General features: G+C 37.4%; 1 protein-coding gene across 2 annotated transcripts; it reads left to right on the top strand.

Moving 5' to 3' along the window:
* Positions 1–1,565: 1,565 nt before the first annotated feature.
* LOC127547773 (sulfotransferase 2A1-like) lies at positions 1,566–19,378 on the top strand. 2 transcript variants are annotated; one of them, XM_051974760.1, is made up of 7 exons: positions 1,566–1,849; positions 7,442–7,593; positions 10,120–10,334; positions 16,886–17,012; positions 17,942–18,036; positions 18,849–19,029; positions 19,124–19,378. In XM_051974760.1, exons 2-7 carry the CDS (start codon positions 7,455–7,457, stop codon positions 19,237–19,239), a joined length of 873 nt encoding a protein of 290 aa, XP_051830720.1. In that variant the 5' UTR covers positions 1,566–1,849; positions 7,442–7,454; the 3' UTR covers positions 19,240–19,378. The 2 variants fall into 2 exon arrangements, with proteins under 2 accessions (XP_051830720.1, XP_051830721.1); XM_051974761.1 differs by lacking the exon at positions 1,566–1,849 and adding an exon at positions 4,237–4,312.
* The last annotated feature ends 518 nt before the right edge of the window (positions 19,379–19,896 follow it).

Genomic DNA, 19,896 nt, shown 5'->3' on the forward strand with positions numbered 1-19,896 from the left:
GAAATTCTTTTTCTGCCCTAAATCACCTCTTAGACAATTCGGGAATGGCTGAACAAATTGGGAGATATGAATGTAACAGACTCTCATTGTGCTACAAGAAATGATGAAAGAAATCATTTTAGAGAAACCTAGAAAGTATAAACTGATGCAGAATGGTCCAGAGCAAGGATAGGAGAACAATTTTTGCAAGAACAGCAATTTAAAGGAAAAACAACTTTGAAAAATTTTAGGAGTCTGATCAGAGCAATGAATATCCAAGTCTCCACAGGATCAATAATGAAGCATGTTACCTTCTTCCTGAAAGAGGAGACAGGAGATGTAGAAAGAAGCAAATATTCTTGGAGGTGGTCATTGGGTAGAGTCATTTTACTTGACTATATTTATTACAAGGGTTTCCTTCTCTATCTTTTTGTCTCTTTCTGTATCTCTATCTCTGTGTCTCTCCTTTCTTCCTTCTCTTAATGTCTCTCAGTCCCTCTCTATGGGTTTTTCTCTCCCTGCCTCTCCCCTTTCCTCTCTCTCTCTTGTGTGTCTTTTTGTCTCAGTGTTGGAAAAAGTACCCATGCATATGCTTTGTAAATAAAAAGCTTTAATTTAAAAAAAAATGAATTCTAGGGGGCAGCTAGATGGCACAGTGGATAGAATGCAGGCCCTGAAGTAAGGAGGACCTGAGTTCAAATTCAGCCTCAGACACTTAACACTTCCTAGCTCTGTGACTGTGGTCAAGTCACTTAACCCCAATTGCCTTTAAAAGAAATTAAAAAAAATTTTTTTTAATGAATTCTAAAAATATTCTTAACATGTAACTGGGGGGAAAATAAAATATCATTTTTAAAAAGTTGGCATAAATAGAAATTTATAGTTTTATGTAAAATTCTCTTTTTCTGTTTTGCCGTGAATATGGAAATACCCCTTTTTGTGTTTAAGTTCAAAATTAAAAAAAAAAACAGTAAAAGTGAGAATATTCAGATTTCACTTCCACCTGAGGAAACTGAGGCATACATAGGTGACTGACAGATTCAGAGTTCTGTCATTGATCAGTTGGCATTAAGATTTGAACTTTGAAGGGGGAAAGAATCTGGAACTCAACATTTAAAAAAAACAAACGTTAAAAATTGTTTTACAACTAAATAGAAAAAATAAAATATTAATACATGGAAAAATCAAGAATTACATTTTTAAAAAGACACGAACTTTGATTTCTTTTGATTTCACATCTTCTGGTTTCCCTTTTCTTTGCTCCTATGTTCCTTCCATGTTTCATGCTTTATCTCCTGGGTGGCCTACCAGTACATGCCTTACAATTATAAAAATCAGTGCATGGTAGCCCAATTAGGGACAGCCCTGAAGGGCCTTCATTTCCTATGAATGAGTTTCTAACCATAGTTCACATCTTGATGTTAAAGATCCTTAAGTTTTCGTGTTTTCAATCTTTCAGAAAAGCAGTGTAGGATTTCAGACCGCCTCTGCCTTTCCTGACCAATTGCTTAGTCTGGCAAAAACTGAAGTAGGCGGGGAATTCCTCCAGCAACTTTGAACACTTTCTACTGAAACATATCTTTGCACCAGATTAACCCAAGGTCAGCTTCTATAAGAAGCAACTTTGGGTTTCTTATCTTAAGACACAGAGTTCAGGCTATTGGAACTGGAGGAAAGTCCTTTCTATCTGCACTGGCCAAGTGAGCTCAAGATTCTCTTCCTGTTTCTTCCCCTCTTCCTCCTCACCTCTGATGCTTAAGGAGAAGGATTGAGTCCTAGCTGGCTCTGGGAAAAACCACCAGAAATTCCCCAGTCTCCAAGCAGGACTACGCTTGCCAAACTTCTTCATCCAGAAAAGAAGGTAGAAAAGGTAAGAGTGTGAGGAATAGAAGTGGGCTGAGGATTTGATCACATCCTGCATGGAGAAGACTGGTGAAGGAGGAGAGGAAAGGGAAGGAGCTATGGGATTAAATTCAAAGAGAATGCTAACTGAAGAAGGGAGCCAGAGGTACCAAGGCTGAGGCAAGTTGGGGCTTTAGAGGAGAGAAAAAGATAAAGAACAAAAGAGTTATGGATATTTGACATACTGAAAGATCAGAACTCAAGAGCAAATTCCATATAAAAAATTCAAAAGAAATATAAGGAAAATATTAAAGACGAAATCTGTCATTCATTAAGCTCAAACTGCTTATTTATTATATATATGAAAATGTTATCAGTATTCTTAAAATTGTCATCATTACCAAGGTAGTTTGAAAGAAAGGTTGGGGCTGAGTTGTCTATGCCGGAGTGATTCTAAAAAAGCAAAATTGGGTAGGAAAAGGCAAAGGGAGTAATTATATTATAAAAATCGTTCATGAAAGGAAGAGCTAATACAGAGGAAGCAGGTGGGGTAAGGATTTGGTAATCTGGGTTGAATAAGTAATAACTTGTACATCTTGAAAGATGTAGAAGTCTTCTGAACTTGTAGAAAGGTGAGAAAACTCAGGAACAGAGAGGGAAGGGACTTTGGGAGGGATGTGTGGATTGAAACTGGGGAATGGGGAGTAAATGAAGGGACCCTTGGAGGAACGGTTGAAGTGGAGGGTGGGAAGATGAAGGGAAAGATAAAGTAACAGGGATAGAGTAAAAAGAGAGGCTGAAAAAGGAAATAGTAAAAATAAGATGGAAATACAAATAGTAATTATAAATTTGAATGAGAATGGGATGTTCATAGCGGCTCTTTTTGTGGTGGAAGATATGGACATTTCAGGGATCTTTATCAGTTGGGAATGACTGGAAAAGTTATGATATATGGTTGTGATGTAAGAAATGATGAGTTCATTGATCTTATAAAGGCATATAAAGTCTTACATGAAATAATGAAAAACAAAATGAGCAGAACCAAGAGAACATTGTATATAATAACAGCAATACTGTTTCAGAAATGACTTTGAGCAACTAAGTAATTTTGACTATTACAAATGCACAAATTAAAAATAAAGAATATATGAAGAAACATGCTACTGCATCCAGAGAATGTTATTTATAGATACAGAGATGTACTTATAGAATAATTTTACATATTATGTGTGTATAGATACATATACATGTGTATATGCTGTATGAATATATGTGCATATATGTAAATGTATATGTTTGTGTCTAATGGTAGAAAAGAAATCTGCCATACATATATAGTTATTTATGTGGAAATAAGAATCCCTTACTCTTCTAATAATCATAATAATCAATCCATAAGTAGTTAATAACTCATTTGTATAATGCTTTATAGTTTATTTGTAAAACACATTATATTCATTATTTCATTTGAGTTTCACAATTACCCTGTAGAGTAGAAATTATTATTATCTCGATTATATAGATGGGAAGGTCTGGTCAAGTCTGATTAGTTGAAGTGATGTGCATAAGGTCACACAGCTAGTAAGTGTTTGGAGATTTGAATTTGTCTTTTTTTAAAGTTCTTTTTATTCTGATTTTCCATTCCAAATTTTCTCCCTTCTCAACTTATTACAAAAGCAAAACAGTTATACACATTATACATAGGATATATACATAGGATGCAAAATATTTCCACATTTGCCATGTTAAAAAAAAGCAAGAAAAATTAAAAAATGAAAAATATAGGCTTCAATCTTCACTCTTGAGTCCATCAGTTCTCTCTCTAGAGGTGAATAGCATTACTCATCATGAATCCTTTGGAAAAGTTGTGGTAAATCATTTTATCAATCTGAGTTAATATGCATTTCACAATTGATTATCTTTACAATATTGCTATTAATGTATACATTGTTCTGGCTCTGCTCACTTTACATAAGTTCATATAAATCCTACTAGGATGTTCTGAAACCATATCTTCTATCCTTTCTTATAGCATAATCTTATTACATTATATTCATATACTCTGAGTAATTATGAAACAGCACAGTGCCAGGCATATGATAAGTACTGTATAATTGTTAGTTATTATTGTTGTTTGTTATTACTTGTTCAGCCATCCCCTTATTGAAAGATATCTCCTCAGTTTTCAATTCTTTACTACCATAAAAAGAACCAGCATAAATATTTTTGTATATATGTGTCTTTTTCCTTTTTCTCTGATCTCCTTGTAGTATAGACCCACTAGCTATATTGCCGGATCAAAATGTTTGCGCAATTTTATTTGTGTCCTTTGGAAACAGTTCCAAATTGTTCTTCAGAATGATTTATAGAGAACTGAATGTTGGTACATATGTAATTTCTTCCTGATTTCTTTCCAGATTTCCCAACAATAGTTGCAAAATTTTAAGTTCTTGCCTCAATAGCTAGGATCGTTGAGTTTATCAAATACTAGGTAACTGTGTTCATTTGTTTCTGTATATGGTATACCTAATCTATTTATTTCACTGATGAACCTCTCTAATTCTTATCCGGTACCAAGTTGTTTTGATGATTATGGCTATGTAGTATAGATTGAGATCTAGTACTCCTAGAATTCCTTCCATCACTTTTTTTTTCCATTGGTTTTCTTGATATCTATGATCTTTTGTTTCTCCAAATGAATTTTGTTATTATTTTTTCCTATCTCTATAAAATAATTCTTTGGTAGTTTGGCATGAAACTGAATAAGTAAGTTAACTTAAGTGGTATTGTCATTTTAAAATAACAAAATACTTCCTATAAGCAATAAAAAGTTCTTTAGTTAATTAGATGTCTTTACTTGTATGAATAATGTCTTGTAATTGTGTTCATGGGGTCCTGTGTCTTGGCACATAGACTCCCAAGCACTGTTTGCAGTTATTTTTAATGGAATTTCTCTTTCTCTTGCTTCTTTTGGGTTTTGTTGGCATAGATAGACAGACATATTATTATGTATATCATATGTATGGTGTGTGTGTACATGAAGGTGTGTGTATATTAATGCTGATGATTTGCATTGTTTTATTTTATATTCTGGAACTTTATTAAAGTTGTTAATTTTTCAACTAGTTTTTTAGTTAGCTCTCCAAGATTCTCCAAATAAAGCATCATAAAGCCACAAAAAGTAATAATTTTGTTTCCTTATTTCCTTGCTTATTCCTTCAATTTCTTGTCTTATTGCTTTATAGTTAGCATTTTCTAGTACATTATTTTCCCCCACCCTGGGGCAGTTGGGGTTAAGTGACTTGCCCATGGTCACACAGCTAAGAAGGGTTAAGTGACTGAGACCAGAATTGCACTCAGGTCCTCCTGATTTCAGAGCTGGTGCTCTATCCACTGCACCACCTAGCTGCCCCAAATGAAGTTTTTCTTAAAATGATAAGTGATATCTTAAAATGATAAAATGATAACTATATAAAATCAGAAGAAATACTATATAGAATAGGGATAAAGTAGTAGCCTTTTCAATAAGATCAAGGTTGAAGCAAGGATGCTCATTATCACCATTATTATTTAATACTATACTAGAGCGGCAGCTAGGTGGCTCAGTGGAAAGAATATCAGCTCTGAAGTTACGAGGACCTGAGTGCAAATTTGACCTCAGACACTTAACACTTCTTAGCTGTGTGACTCTGGGCAAGTCACTTAACCCCAATTGCCTCAGGAAAAAAAAAAGCTTCATTTATTCTGATGCTTTTTAATATTTTTAATTAAATACGAGCTTTTTCAACATGTTTGGAGTTGATCATTTAATTTTTGTCACTTTCCATAGAGATGCTCAGTTATGCTTATAGTTTTCCTAATATTAATTTAGCCCTGCATTCTTGGTACAAATCCAGCTTGGGTATAATATATGATTTTTGTTATATATTGTCATGAATCATTGTATTGATAAGAATAGCCAAGTTCTTTCACAGTTTACAATATTGCTGTTACTGTATATAATATGCTTAACAGCATTATCTTTTTTTTAATTTTTAAATTTTTTTTTAATTTAAATTTTATTTTATTTAATAATAACTTTGTATTGACAGAATCCATGCCAGGATAATTTTTTACAACATTATCCCTTGCACTCGCTTATGTTTCGTTTTTTCCCCCTCCCTCCCTCCACCCCCCCCAAGATGGCAAGCAGTCCTATATATGCTAAATATGTTGCAGTATATCCTAGATACAATACATATTTGCAGAATCGAACAGTTCTCCTGTTGCACAGGGAGAATTGGATTCAGAAGGTAAAAATAACTCGGGAAGAAAATCAAAAATGCAAATAGTTCACATTCGTTTCCCAGTGTTCCTTCTCTGGGTGTAGCTGTCTCTGTCCATCATTTATCCATTGAAACTCAGTTAGGTCTCTTTGTCATAGAAATCCACTTCCATCAGAATACATCCTCATACAATATCGTTGTCGAAGTGTATAATGATCTCCTGGTTCTGCTCATCTCACTTAGCATCAGTCCATGTAGGTCTCTCCAAGCCTCTCTGTATTCATCCTGCTGGTCATTCCTTACAGAGCAATAATATTCCGTAACATTCATATACCACAGTTTACCCAGCCATTCTCCAATTGATGGGCATCCATTCATTTTCCAGTTTCTAGCCACTACAAACAGGGCTGCTACAAACATTTTGGCACACACAGGTCCCTTTCCCTTCTTTAGCATTTCTTTGGGATATAAGCCCAATAGAAACACTGCTGGATCAAAGGGTATGCACAGTTTGATAACTTTTTGGGCATAATTCCAGATTGCTCTCCAGAATGGTTGGATTTGTTCACAACTCCACCAACAATGCATCAGTGTCCCCGTTTTCCTGCATCCCCTCCAACACTCATCATTATTTTTTCCTGTCATCTTAGCCAATCTGACAGGTGTGTAGTGATATCTCAGAGTTGTCTTAATTTGCATTTCTTTGATCAATAGTGATTTGGAACACTCTTTCATGTGAGTGGTAATAGTTTCAATTTCATCATCTGAAAATTGTCTGTTCATATCCTTTGACCATTTATCAATTGGAGAATGGCTTGATTTTTTATAAATTTGAGCCAGTTTTAACAGCATTTTCTTAAAAACATCAGTTCATATAAATCTTCCCAGGATCTTCTGATATCATGTTCTTCATCAATTCTTACAACAGTATTCCATTACAATCCTTACCACAAGTTATTTATCCATTCCTCATTTAATTGGCTCCTCCTTGGTTTCTAATTCTCTGGCACCACAAACAAAAGATGCTATAAACATTTTTGTGCATATGAGTGATTTTTCTTTTCCTTTGATCTCTGACTCACTAGCAAAATTGCCAGATCAAGGAGTATGTAAGATTTTACAGCTAATTCTTGAAGAAAAATTTAAATAAGTTTTAGGAGCAAATAGAAAGTGAAACTATGCTAGGCAGGCTGAGGAATACATTTAGTTAACCCCCCACACCCAATCTTTGGACTCTCATTTTCTTTTTAGGGACTTAGAGAACTAGGATTGCCAGTCTTAAAGATCTACCCCAAGTGGTGAATCCTTTCAGATAATTTCCCTAACATTTATGTTGGGTTTCCCTTTCCCTGCAGAAGAGATACTATCATGGACAGATTGAAAGTTATTGAAGTCTTTGAAGGCCTCTCCTTTCCAGGAAACTTGCACACCCAAGAGACCCTGCGTGCTGCTGTCAACTTCCAGTTCCAAGACACAGATGTCCTCTTGGTCACCTTCCCCAAATCAGGTAAAAGATGCAGGTGGCAGAACTTGCCCCCAGCAAAATGAAGAAACACTCCTTGGCTTTGGCTAACTTTCACACCTCCCTTCCATGCCTTTGTTTTTCCTTTTTGGTGCCCCTCCCATCCCAAATGCTTCAATCATATACCTGCTCAATGCCCACTGTTTGTTTTCTGGCCCTCTGAATTTTCCATTTTGAATTTGGCAGATTATTCTTACTAGGTCTTCTGGGTCTAAATTCTTATATGATAACTAAAAGTCATTCCACAAGTTAACAATTGTTTCAGTTAGCTGGGGTATTTTTTTCCATTTTGATGAGTCAGAGTTAAGTTGGATTCCAAGCCACTTCCCTCCAGATTGCCAAACTGTGGGGAATTGACAAGAAATTTTGGCAATAGTTCATTGGAGGCCAAGAATTTTAGTTATTACCCATTCCCAGAGAATTCTCTCCCTCTCTCTTCTCTTCCCTCGTGGAGAAAACAAGCAATTTGATATAGGCTATACATGTGCAGTCATGCAAAACATATTTGTATATTTGACATGTTGTAAAGAAAACACAGACCAAAGAACAAAACAAAACAAAACAAGCAAAATAAAGTAAAAAAGCCAATGCTTATTAATAGAGCATAATTGAATAGGGTCATTTCTTTTGTCCTTTGTTCCTAGGAATCTTGAATGAATTTGATAAGTGAATGCAAATAATTTTGTTGTAAAAGAGTCTTCGGGCCAGTGTTTTGTTCTACTGAACCAAATGGTTTTTTCCTAATCAAACAAGAAGCACAATGGCATCTCATATTCTCTCCCTCATTCAGTTAATTGTGAGAAGCTGAAGATGCGGTCCATTGTTGAATATGAATTAGAAGCCTGCTTGCTTCTTGCTAATACTTTCACCAAGAATACTCTGGATTCATAGATGACTGATTCTCATAAAGATTGTGTACAAATGGGAGAGCAAGCACATAGGCTGCTATATGATGTTTTTTCTGTCACATTTTTTTAGATATTAAGTGGCTAGAGTGCTGAGCCTGGGGTCAAGAGAATCTCAGTTCAAACCCAGCCTCAGAAACTGATTAGCTATATAATTCTGGGCAAGTCACAAGCTCTCTTTGCCTCAGTTTCCTCAACTGTAAAGTGGGAATAATAACAAGGTTGTTGTGAGGATCAATTGAGAGAAAGCACTTTGCACAATTCCTGACACATGATCAGTATTATATAAATGTTTATTTTTCCCCCTTCATTATTAATAAGATCTGAGATTTTTCTCATGTCTTTGACATTCCTCCTTCTTTGAAACACTTTGTATATCAATCTCTCAGTGTCCTCACGGTTGTGGCCCTTTTAGCATAGCTCTCCATATATACTTGGCCCAATCCAACTGTTTTTCTTGTATTTCTTTCTTTTAATGTCATTTTTACCTTTCTTGTAGTTACATCTAGAACTCTGATGTCATATGGGGTGGTTCATTATCTTTGGTAGTATAGTGATAGAATGTCAGACCTGAAATCAGGAAGGTTCCTCTCCCTGAGTTCAAATCCAGCCTCAGACACTTAATAGCTATGTGACCCTGGGCAAATCACGTAAGCCTGTTTGCCTCAGTTTCTTCTTCTGTAAAATGAATGGGAGAACAGCAAATGTCTTCAGTATCTTTTCAAAAAAGACCTCAAATGAGGTCACAAAGAGTCAGACAGTTTTGAAAATAACCAAAAGTAGTGAATTTTTGCAAATCTCCATTTTTGTTTTATTTGTAATTCTTCTTCCCTTCTCATTCTTAAATGCCTGTGGGACCACTTGTTAGCTATCTTGCCAAACTTTTCTTTCAAGTGGTTTTACTCTTCCCTGCTTCTCTCTGCTTCACAAAATGATACTGCTTATAATTTTCCATCATCCTCCTTCCTACTGTTAAAGGAAAAAAGCCAATGCTGCACTCTATGTTAAGGCACCAATCTGCCAGAAACAATTTTAATTGAAGATTAATCTTATTAGATTACTTAATTGAAGATTAATCTAATTCCAAGTTATTTCTGATTTAGACAAGGAGATGTCCAAATAACAATGTTACCTCATGCCCTTCGACTGTTTCTGCTCCAAGAAAATTTCAAGTTATATAGGAATCCAAAGAAAAAAAATCAAGATATTCAACTATCCAGTTTTAGATTAACATTCCGAATAAAGGATAAATCATATCTTTATCCCCTTCCCTAGATTACACATCTCTAGGAATCAATATATTTCTTCCCACAAGTATATTATAGACAATCCTATTTGACTGATTTAATGATTGGAAAGGATATTTTAAATGGAGAGGACCCCGGTTTAACTCCTTCTGGGAATAAAGGGAAGGATTTGCTCTTTGATAGATCCTATTCTATCAGGTAGAGGTAGAAAATTGAACTTGGGAGACAAGCTGTGGAGACAGTAATTATTAAGTCTTAAGAAATGAAAAATGGGGGGACCTGGAATTCTTATTTTCATATGCCCCCCTCCAATCCATACCCTTGGCTTCCAAAACCATTACCCTTTCTTTTTCTTCTAGGTACAAACTGGATGCAGCAAATCCTGAGCCTCATCTTCAATAAAGAGAACCCCCAGCATGCCCAAAACCTACCTACTTGGCAACGTGCCCCTTGGATTGAGCAAATATATTTATTGAATTACTTGAATGATATGAAGGCATCCAAAGTACGCCTTCTCACCACTCACTTCCATGCCAGATTACTGATCCATAACTTGAAGAATACCAAAACTCGAGTAAGTGAATAGATCTCAATGACTTTGTATTTTCCCCCGGGGCGGGAGGGGAGGGAGGAGGACAAAGGGGGGGAACCCAAAGCAAAACTGATAGGTAGGAGGGTGAGAGAAAATAGAGAAAAAAACAGGAAAAAGAAAAGCAAAAGAAAGAAAAGAGATCCACTGAAGCATCTTTTTTAAAAAGCAGAGAAATGAACAGAAAGAAAGCTAAAAGGAAGCAGGAAAAAATTGGACAGCTTTGAAAGTGTATTATAAATTTAGAAAGGAAAACAGAGAACTGAAGTTTTATATTAATCCACTTTTTTCTGTTATGCTGTATATGAGGAAATTCCCATTTGTTTGATGTTTATTAAATTCAGAAAAAAATATATACATAATACTCATATATGTAACATATAGAAAATATATACTTATAATACATATATGTTCATGTATCTTCATATGTATATATTCATATATAAGTTTGGAATAAAATATATATAATATTTATATATACACATAAAATTATATATATATACATATAATACATATATTGGAAATTGGAAGACCTAGATTCAAATGTCATCTTTGACACTGCATGATCGTGGACAGTTAGCTTTTCTGTCCCCCTCTTACTCCACCTGCAAAATGAGAAGTTGGTATTCAGTGACCCCTATGATCCCTTTCTATTCTGAAACTGATTCTTCAATTGACTGAGAAAGACTCCAGGTGATTTTCAGGACCAAAGCCAGCAGTCAGCAGAAGGAAGTGAATTTCAGAAATACAATATTTTCCTTGCCAAAAAACCAAAAAAACATCGATACTGCAGTTTCCGATTTAGTGTTCTAGTCCTTTGTATGAATCATTTTGCTTGGCTTCAGGAATCATAGGGAGCAAAATACTTTCAAAATAGAGGAACACTACATGAGGCTTAAAAGGCTGATCACTTATTAAATCCACTTTGTCACAATCAAGTAACCAGGGCATGAGTTCTTGGTTCAGCTGTTTCTGTCCTTCATTCAAAATGACATTACTCTCTCCTCTGGAATCATCTGGGACCAGTGACAATATATAGATCAGGATGACTGGAGATGGCTCTAGATGCAGTGGGAGACTTTGGTCTTTGTAAGGTAAGGTCTTTAATAGATCTCAATTTGTCTGAGGCAACATTCATTCAGTGATTGAGGTAAGAAATGAAGCCTAAAATGGCCTCTTTTATCTAGTCCAAAAAATATTGATTTGGGAAGGAAACCCTCAGGTTTCTGGCCAAAACAAAAACAGTTATGATTTATACTCACTCCAAGCTATCAAAACCCAAACAATAATCAAAGAAGACTCAGGCTAAGACCTATTATTGGCCAGTCAGGAGGACCAGAGTGATTTGGGTTTAAAACATGTTTTTTTTAAATAATAGAATAAACAAGAAGGGAAGAGAAAAAAGAAAAATCTGGCCTGTAAACTCCAAGATATCTTCCAAAGTTTCAGTGATCAAAATTTATATTCCTTTGGGCAGAGTATGCACAGGTCAGGATATGATTCCCTATGTGGATAGAGAAGGGGGAGGAAGAAGAGGAAATAAAGGATAGATAAATGGGTGGATGGATGTTGGTTCACCTAGTCCTATGAAAAGAGACAAGAAAACCTGGATTCAAAATCTTTCTCCTGGGTTCTGACACTTATGGCAATTATTTGGACAAGTTATTTTGTCTGGGCCTCAGTTTCTTAATCTGTAAAATGAAGCAATTGAACTAGATGGCCTCTCAAGCCTGATCCAGGCCTAGATTTAGGGTTCTTTGAAAAAACTGTGTTTCAGAACAGAATCTCAAGGGTAGCATAGTGGATAGACAAGGACATGCACCAAGGTGAGGGTGTCAGGGGAAAGAAGAAGAATTTGGGAAAGATATTGCAAAGGTGAAACAAATAGATCTTGGTAACAGCTTGCATGTGGGGGATTAGAGATAGTAGAAATCCAGAATGACTGCTGGGTTATGAACCTGAGGGATGGGAGGATGATGTTGGAGGGTGGGGGAGGATTTAGGAGAAAATATAAATGAATTTTGTATTGGACATACTGTGTTTAAGGTGTATACTCAACATCCAATTCAAGAAGTATGAAAAGCAATTAAAGATGAAAGATTGGAGAGCAGAGAGACTAGGGTAGGAAGAGTAGATTTGAAAACCATCAGCACAGAGATGGTAACTAAATTCATCCAGCTGATAAGATCCTCAAGTGAATTAGTGTGGAGGGAGAAGAGAAGAAAATCCAACACCTCTTAGAGAACATTACCTGGAGGGTGGTGGAGCCAAGATAGCAGAGAGGACACATGTTTCTTTCTGATCTTCTCCTATGACCCTCACACTATATACCAAATCCAGATTCTGAATTAGGTCTGAACAGGCAGAATCCACAAATTTTGGGAGTATAACAAATTATCAGCAGAAAATAATTTCAAAGGTCATCAGAAAAAGTCTGTTTCAATTGGGCATGGAGGGAGGTGGGCCAAGTGCAAGCAGTCTGAGCACAGACACAGAGTGCAGGTAGCTCAGTCCCCAGGGCTGTGCAGGCTCCACACACTAGAGAATCTACGGGGAGGACTGTATCACAGTGTTGGCTACTCTTCCCTGGTGGCAAGCCAGTAGATAAGCAGAGAAGTTATAAAACATCCAACACAAACACAAAAGGTAAAGAGTGTATACCAAAGGGCCAGAGTCTCAAGGGATCTGGCCACACCCATCCAACCCCGGGAGTGAGTCAGCAGGGACTCAGTACAGCCGCTGCTGCTTGTAGAGAAGCTTGGACAATCTCTCTTGCCCTAAAAGCAGATCTCAACTTTTTTAAAACATGATTAAAAAAGCAAAAAGAACTCTGACTATAGATAGTTTTTAATAGTGAAAGAGAAGAACAGATTCAAACCCTAAGGATACTAAAAGCAGATTGTATCTAGATGAAGCACCAAAGGGTGATATAAATTGGTCTTCATCACACAAGGCTCTTTTAGAAGAAATTTAAAAGGGTCTTGAAAGAGAGCTAGAAGAAAAATGGGGAAAGGAAATGAAAACTTCACAAGAGGGTTTGGGAAAGGCAACACAGAAATTATCTGAAGAAAATTCACTACAAAATAGACTTAGTGAAATGGAAAAAGCATATAACTCATTTAAAAATAGATTTGATAAAGTGGAAAAAGAAAACAACTGCCTGAAAAACAGAATTTGTGAAATGAAAAAAAAATCCATAGAAAAAACAACTCATTTAAAAATTAAATTGGACAAATACAAAAAAAAAAAAAGTAAATCACGAAAATAATTCACTATAAACCAAAACTGAACAATCAATAAAGCAAACTAAAAAAAAAAATGAAAAAATAGAAAAAAATGTAAAATACCTACTTGGGAAAACAACTGACCTGGAAAAATAGATCTAAGAGAGAAAATCTAAGGATTATTGGACTTCCTGAAAACCATGATGAAAAAAAGAGCCTAGACACTAGAGAACTGCCCTTTTGTCATAGAATCAGAAGGCAAAATATCCATTGAAAGAATTCACCAATAACCTCCTGAAAGAGACCCCAAAATTAAAATTCCACAGAATATCATGGTTAAATTTCAGAACTATCAGACCAAGGAAAAAATATTACAAGCAGCCAGAAAAAAAAACAATTCAAAAAACCAATAAGGATTACTCAGGATCTAACAACTTCCATCTTAAAAATTGAAGAGTCTGGAATATGATAGTCTGAAAGGCAAAGGAATTTGGAATGCAGCCAAGAATAAACTATCCCGATGAACTGAGCATTTTCTTTCAGGGAAAAAGATGGACATTCAATGAAACAGGTGAATTCCATTTATTTCTGATGAAAAGACCAGAGCTAAACAAAAAATCTGACCTCCAAATATAGAATTCAGGAGAAGCAGAAAAAGGTAAAAAGAAGAGAACATTACCTGAAGGAAGAGCCAGCAAAGGATATGTAGGCAAGAGAGATGGCCCAAAAATCTAAAAAGAAGAGCATCATGGAGGAGAGAGTAATTGACAGAGAGATCAAGGACAAAGAGGATTGTAAAAAGACCATTAGATTTGGTAACTAAGATATCAGTAACTTTGGAGAGAGCAGTTTCTGTGGACTGATGAGATTGGGATCCGGATGGTAAGAGAGTAAGAAGAAACCTCAAATTACACCGTCTTCAGGAAGCTTTCCTGGTTCCTCCTTTCGAATCTTGGAAAAAGTTTGCCCAAGTCCCAATTTCCCTTACTTCAAAATGAAGAGTTTGAGGGAAAAAATCTCTGGGTTTAGTATCAGAAGTTCCAGTATAAGCTCCGCTGCTTATTATCAACATGGTCTTGGATAATCCACTTCCCAAAACTGTCACCTGGGGCACCCTCATAAGGTATACCTATCAAGGTATGTCTGCCATAAGGCAAACGTCAAGAAGGAGTCCAAATGTAGTTGTGAGGCAGAGGAGTGGAAATACTTCAGACTTCAGAACATAAACATGAATTTTCATGAGATGGAGAAAGAGATCCCAGGACACAGTCTCCATGAATGAAGAACCCAGAATTCCCTCAAGCTGCTGCTGAGGAAGCTGCTGATGCAGGAGGGACCCAAAGGGAACCAGCTCATCTTGATACTGTCACTTTTGGAAAGAATTGCACAGAGAACATTCGGTAGTTTCCTATTTTATAAAGAATTATTCAGGCTGCCCATCAGTTGGGGAATGGCTGAATACATTCTGGTATATGAAAATAATGGAATATTATTGTTCTATAAAAAATGATGAACAAGCTGATTTTAGAAAGGCCTGGAAAGATTTACATGAACTGATGCTGAGGGAAACAAACAGAACCAGAAATACATGGGACACAATAGCAGCAAGAATGTGCAATGATCAACTATTAAAAACTTGATTCTTTTCAGTGGCTCAGTGATTCAAAGCAATCCCAATAGACTTTGGACCAAAATTGCCATCCACATCCAGAAAAAGAACTATGGAGTTTGAATATAAATCAACACATGCTATATTTACTTCTTCAAAGGAACAAAAGCACAGTTCAACAGCTTCAGTCCCAAATGCCTCCTACCCATGAACTTCCACCACTAAACTTAACCGAGGTGCCTGACCATACTATGCTTGCATGAGAGTGTGATTGGGACAGTGCTCAAGGAACCATTACAATTTCAGAGAAACAGATGAAAAAATTCCAGATCCCCCTTTTCACTGCAGAGGATGATGGAAAGGTCCACTTAGTGAATAATTTCCAAACCCTCCGACACTGAAGGGAAGAGTAGTTCAGGCTTTTTCCAGTCCTGAAGGGGGTCATGCTGTCAGCAATAACTGCACTAATATCCAAATGCTTCCATATCAGCTAAGACCAAACACACATTGCCCCAAACACAGATAGGCATATTATATACACAAATCACAGCTCTCACACATTGCACATGTGGCCCCTTTGTCACAGACTGACTTCTCAGAGCCTTTTGGGGGGTAGAGGTGGAGTAGAAGAGGAAATAGCCATTTTGGCTGTATTATTAGTTCTTTCTAGTCTATTTCCAATTGACTTTGGGAGTCTTTCTGACCAAAGGAATCACTTGATTTAAGTGCTAGTAAACCCTAGCCTTATCACTCTGCTATCCTAGGGTCCTTCAACAGCTTTGATATTGGATAGACTTTTTAAAAAATCTAAATCTGGGGTGGGGGGAGACTTTAAAATCTACCAGGCTAAAGACACCAGGAGAGGCAAGAAATGGGAGAATGACTCCTTAGCTTGACTCCTTAAGGTTCATGGAGAAGGGAGGTAGATATTAATAACTCTCAGGAAAAACTGCTGGGGTTTGACCTGCCTGCCTCTTTGTAGATGGGCACCTCCCTCTCTGTCCCATCTACAATGCAAACTCCTTTTGTTGGGAAAAAATCACTTTGTTCTTTCCCTCCAGCAGCTCTGGCCCCTTGAACTCTCTACTATGACAGGGCCCTGTGCTCCAAGGCCATGGGCAGCTGTAGGCAAGACAAAAACAATAATTATAGCAGCTGGGAGATTTCCTATCAGTGTTACCTCAAATGCTGAAACTAGGCACTGGAAATGGAACTTCAGAAGGCTGTAGACTTTCTTGTGTTTTGTTTTGTTTTGTTATTTTTTTGCCATTCCATTGCCATCCATTAAAAATGTTGATGGGGGGCAGAGAGGAAGAATCATTCTTACTAGATTCACTTGTTTCTGCATGTCAAAATAGTACTAGTATGTCATCACCCTTTATAGTTCAATGCCCTGAAACAAAGTCTCATCTGACCTAGCCCAGTTAGAGCACTATCATTCCCTTCTCTAGAATTCAGTTTCTATGAAATATTCTTAAGGTATCTTCTAACCTTTCTTTATCTTTTAATCCTATGAACAGATGGTCTGTACGGTTCACTCAGTTTAAATCTTGAATTCTGTGATTCCGTATGAGTACAGAAAGTAGGATAGAAAAGGAAGAAAAGTTAAGTGAGGATAGAGAGGTATCCTCAAGGAACTTGGTTAGGCAACAGTTCCTAGTGCAGGATTGCTCTCACCCATTCTTCATTTGATTTTTCCTTAGGTGGTGTATATGGCACGGAATCCAAAGGATGTCCTGGTCTCCTACTATCACTTCCACAAATTGGCAAAGTTTATGCCAGAATTCGATTCCTTTGAAGATTTCTTTGACCACTTCTTGGAGGGCAAAGGTTATTATCTGGGGATCCAGGGTGTGATCTACATTTTGAGAGCAATCCCATTTCTTATGTCTGGCTCATCTCTAATTTTAATTTTCAGTTCCAATTTCTCTCCCTCCCTTCATTCTCCTTCCCATTTATTCAGAAGACAAGAAATATGATACCCATTATACATATGAAATATAATAACCCTTAAACATATGAAGGCATGCAAAAAATATTTACAATGTCTGCTCTAATGTCTAATCCCACTAATCAGAGCTATCTAAAAGTAGAAAGGACTCATTCTGGTGTTGAGGACTTAGCTCTCTCAGAGGAAGCAAATTCTCCATCACTAAAAAACTTCAAAGAGAAGTCTTCTTCAGACAAGGTTGGGGGCTGTATGACCTTGAACAAGTCACCTTCTACTTGCCAAGGATTCTTCATCTGTAAAAAGTGGATGGTGACAGCAGTCACCTTTTAGATTATTATAAGGATCGAATGAGATAATTTTTGTAAATAGTTGACATAGCTCTTGGCACACAGTAAGCATCTATAAATGCTTCTTCCTCTCTCTACCCTTCATTTTACAGATGAGGAAATTGAGGAGCAGGGATTTTTTAAAAAGTTACCCTGGTGGTGAATAGCAGACCAGGCCCTCCTCCCTTCAGAGACAGGGTGGTTTTCCACACAACTTTTTTTACAATTATTATTATTATTATTATTATTATTAACAAATCAGGCAAATTCTAATAATGGCAAGCCACTGGAAAGTTTACTAAGGCCTGAAATCTCTGCTGCTGATTTCAGAAAGATCAAATAATATGTGTTCTTCCTTTGGGTCAAAAACAAATAGATATCCCTGGGTGTGAGCTGGGCAGCTTCCCTGATCAGCCTGGAGGGGCTGCTGGCCTTGGCTTGGGAGCATCTCCTTGACCCTCTCTCTGCCTTCTCTCCCCTAGTGTTCTATGGTTCCTGGTTTGACCACATAAAGGACTGGTTATCTGTTCAGCAAGAACTGAATTTCTTTCTGATCACTTACGAGGAGCTGTCCCAGGTAGACAACATTTTCCCAAATGTCCCTGAGCTCAGTCTTCAGGGGGGATCCTGCAGCCCCTTCACATAGCCTTCTCGGGGGTCCTTTTCCATGGCCAAGGCTACTCCTGGTTTTGGTGATGCCATAATTGGAGATGTGGGGTGCATGGAGTCCCCAGCTTGGGCCATCAGCTTTTCCCCCCAGAAAAGAGCCTTCTGTGCTAGCTTCCAGTCCCCCAGGATCTTCCCGGATACTCAGAACTCCTGGGAAAACAAATAAGTGGTGCTGGGAGGCTGGAGAGTAAAGTTAATAGGATCATGAAGCCACAGACACACGCCGGCATCCTGACAAGAACACATACAATCACAAACACACACACATTGCCCCAAACACAGATGCATATTATACACACAAATCACAGCTCTCAAACACACATTGCACATGCATTATACACACACGACACACAAGCATAAACACATACAACCACACATATTCACAAAGGCACACATATCCACACAATCACCAAAATCACAAAAAACTCACTTCACAAACATAATCACCTTTCTCTCAGACACACCCACATGCATACACATGTATACACAAACTCATAAACAGATGCATGGATGCCAGTTGGAATAGGGAGGAAGCGCCTGTTCCCCCATCTCCAGCCCTGGTCTCTGTTTGCCAAGCTTGTCCCCAGGGTCCCCCCAGCGTGATTTCTCCCCACTTCTTCCTCAGGAACAGTAGAGATTTCAGAACTGCCTCCCTAGGGGGAGTATGGGATGTGAGGGTTCTAGGGTGCCTCAGCCTCATTCCTGTGTCCTGTTTCCAAGGAACCTTCCCAGACTATCCAGAACCTGGCCAACTTCCTGGGCGAACAGCTGGAACCCAAAGATCTTCAAAACATTCTGCATTACTGTAGTTTTTCCTTCATGAGTCAAAATGATCTGCTCAACTATACTCTTATCCCTCCGGAGATATTTGATCACAGTGTGGGAAAGTTTATGAGGAAAGGTAAGGAGGGTTCCCTAGGGTGGGAAAGTCAATGGACTTTCCCAGGGAGAAGGCTTTACTTATCCAAGCATTTTATATCCTTTTCTCCCTTTAGGTGAAACAGGAAACTGGAAGGAACACTTCTCACCTGAGCAGAATACCAGATTCAATCAGGTCTACCAGAGAGAGATGGGCGATCTCACCATTAAATTACCCTGGTCTCAGGAATAACCAGGAAAACAAAACCCAGACCCTTTATCTCATGCTTCTTGTAATAATGCTTTACCTCTACTCTGATCCCCTTTCCATCCTACATTAATAAGCTATAGAGTATCCTCTAATAAAGAGCCTCATGTTCTTTATGTATAAAGGGCTCGTTTTGGAACAAAATAATACGCTCGAGAGGTTATTCAACAGTTAACAAAAGGAAGGTTACTTAACCAAAGAAGGTAATTCACTTTCTTCTGGGAAGAATAGATTTGTTTTTGCCAAGATTGCTGAATCTGGAGTCAGGAAAACCTGAGTTCAGATCCAGCCTCAGACACCTCCTAGCTGTGTGATACTAGGCAAGTCACTTAACCTTTGCTGAATCTGGAGTCAGGAAAACCCTGAGTTCAAATCCAGCCAGATACCTCCTAGCAATGTGATACTGGGCAAGTCACTTAACTTTTATCTGCCTCAGTTTCTTCAATTATAAAATGAGGATAATAATAACAGTTCCTAGGGCTTTTACAAGGCCCGAATGAGAGAGTTGAGAATTTAAATACAGTAGGTCCTTAATAAGTGCTTAGCATATTTTCTCCCAACTATGGTAGCCTATTTGTTTTTCACACACAACACTCCATGATTTTACACTGGCTTTCTTTGAAGGGAGGATGACATTCAAGT

The sequence above is a fragment of the Antechinus flavipes genome, chromosome 2 (assembly GCF_016432865.1).
Source record: "Antechinus flavipes isolate AdamAnt ecotype Samford, QLD, Australia chromosome 2, AdamAnt_v2, whole genome shotgun sequence".
Classification (NCBI taxonomy): domain Eukaryota; kingdom Metazoa; phylum Chordata; class Mammalia; order Dasyuromorphia; family Dasyuridae; genus Antechinus; species Antechinus flavipes.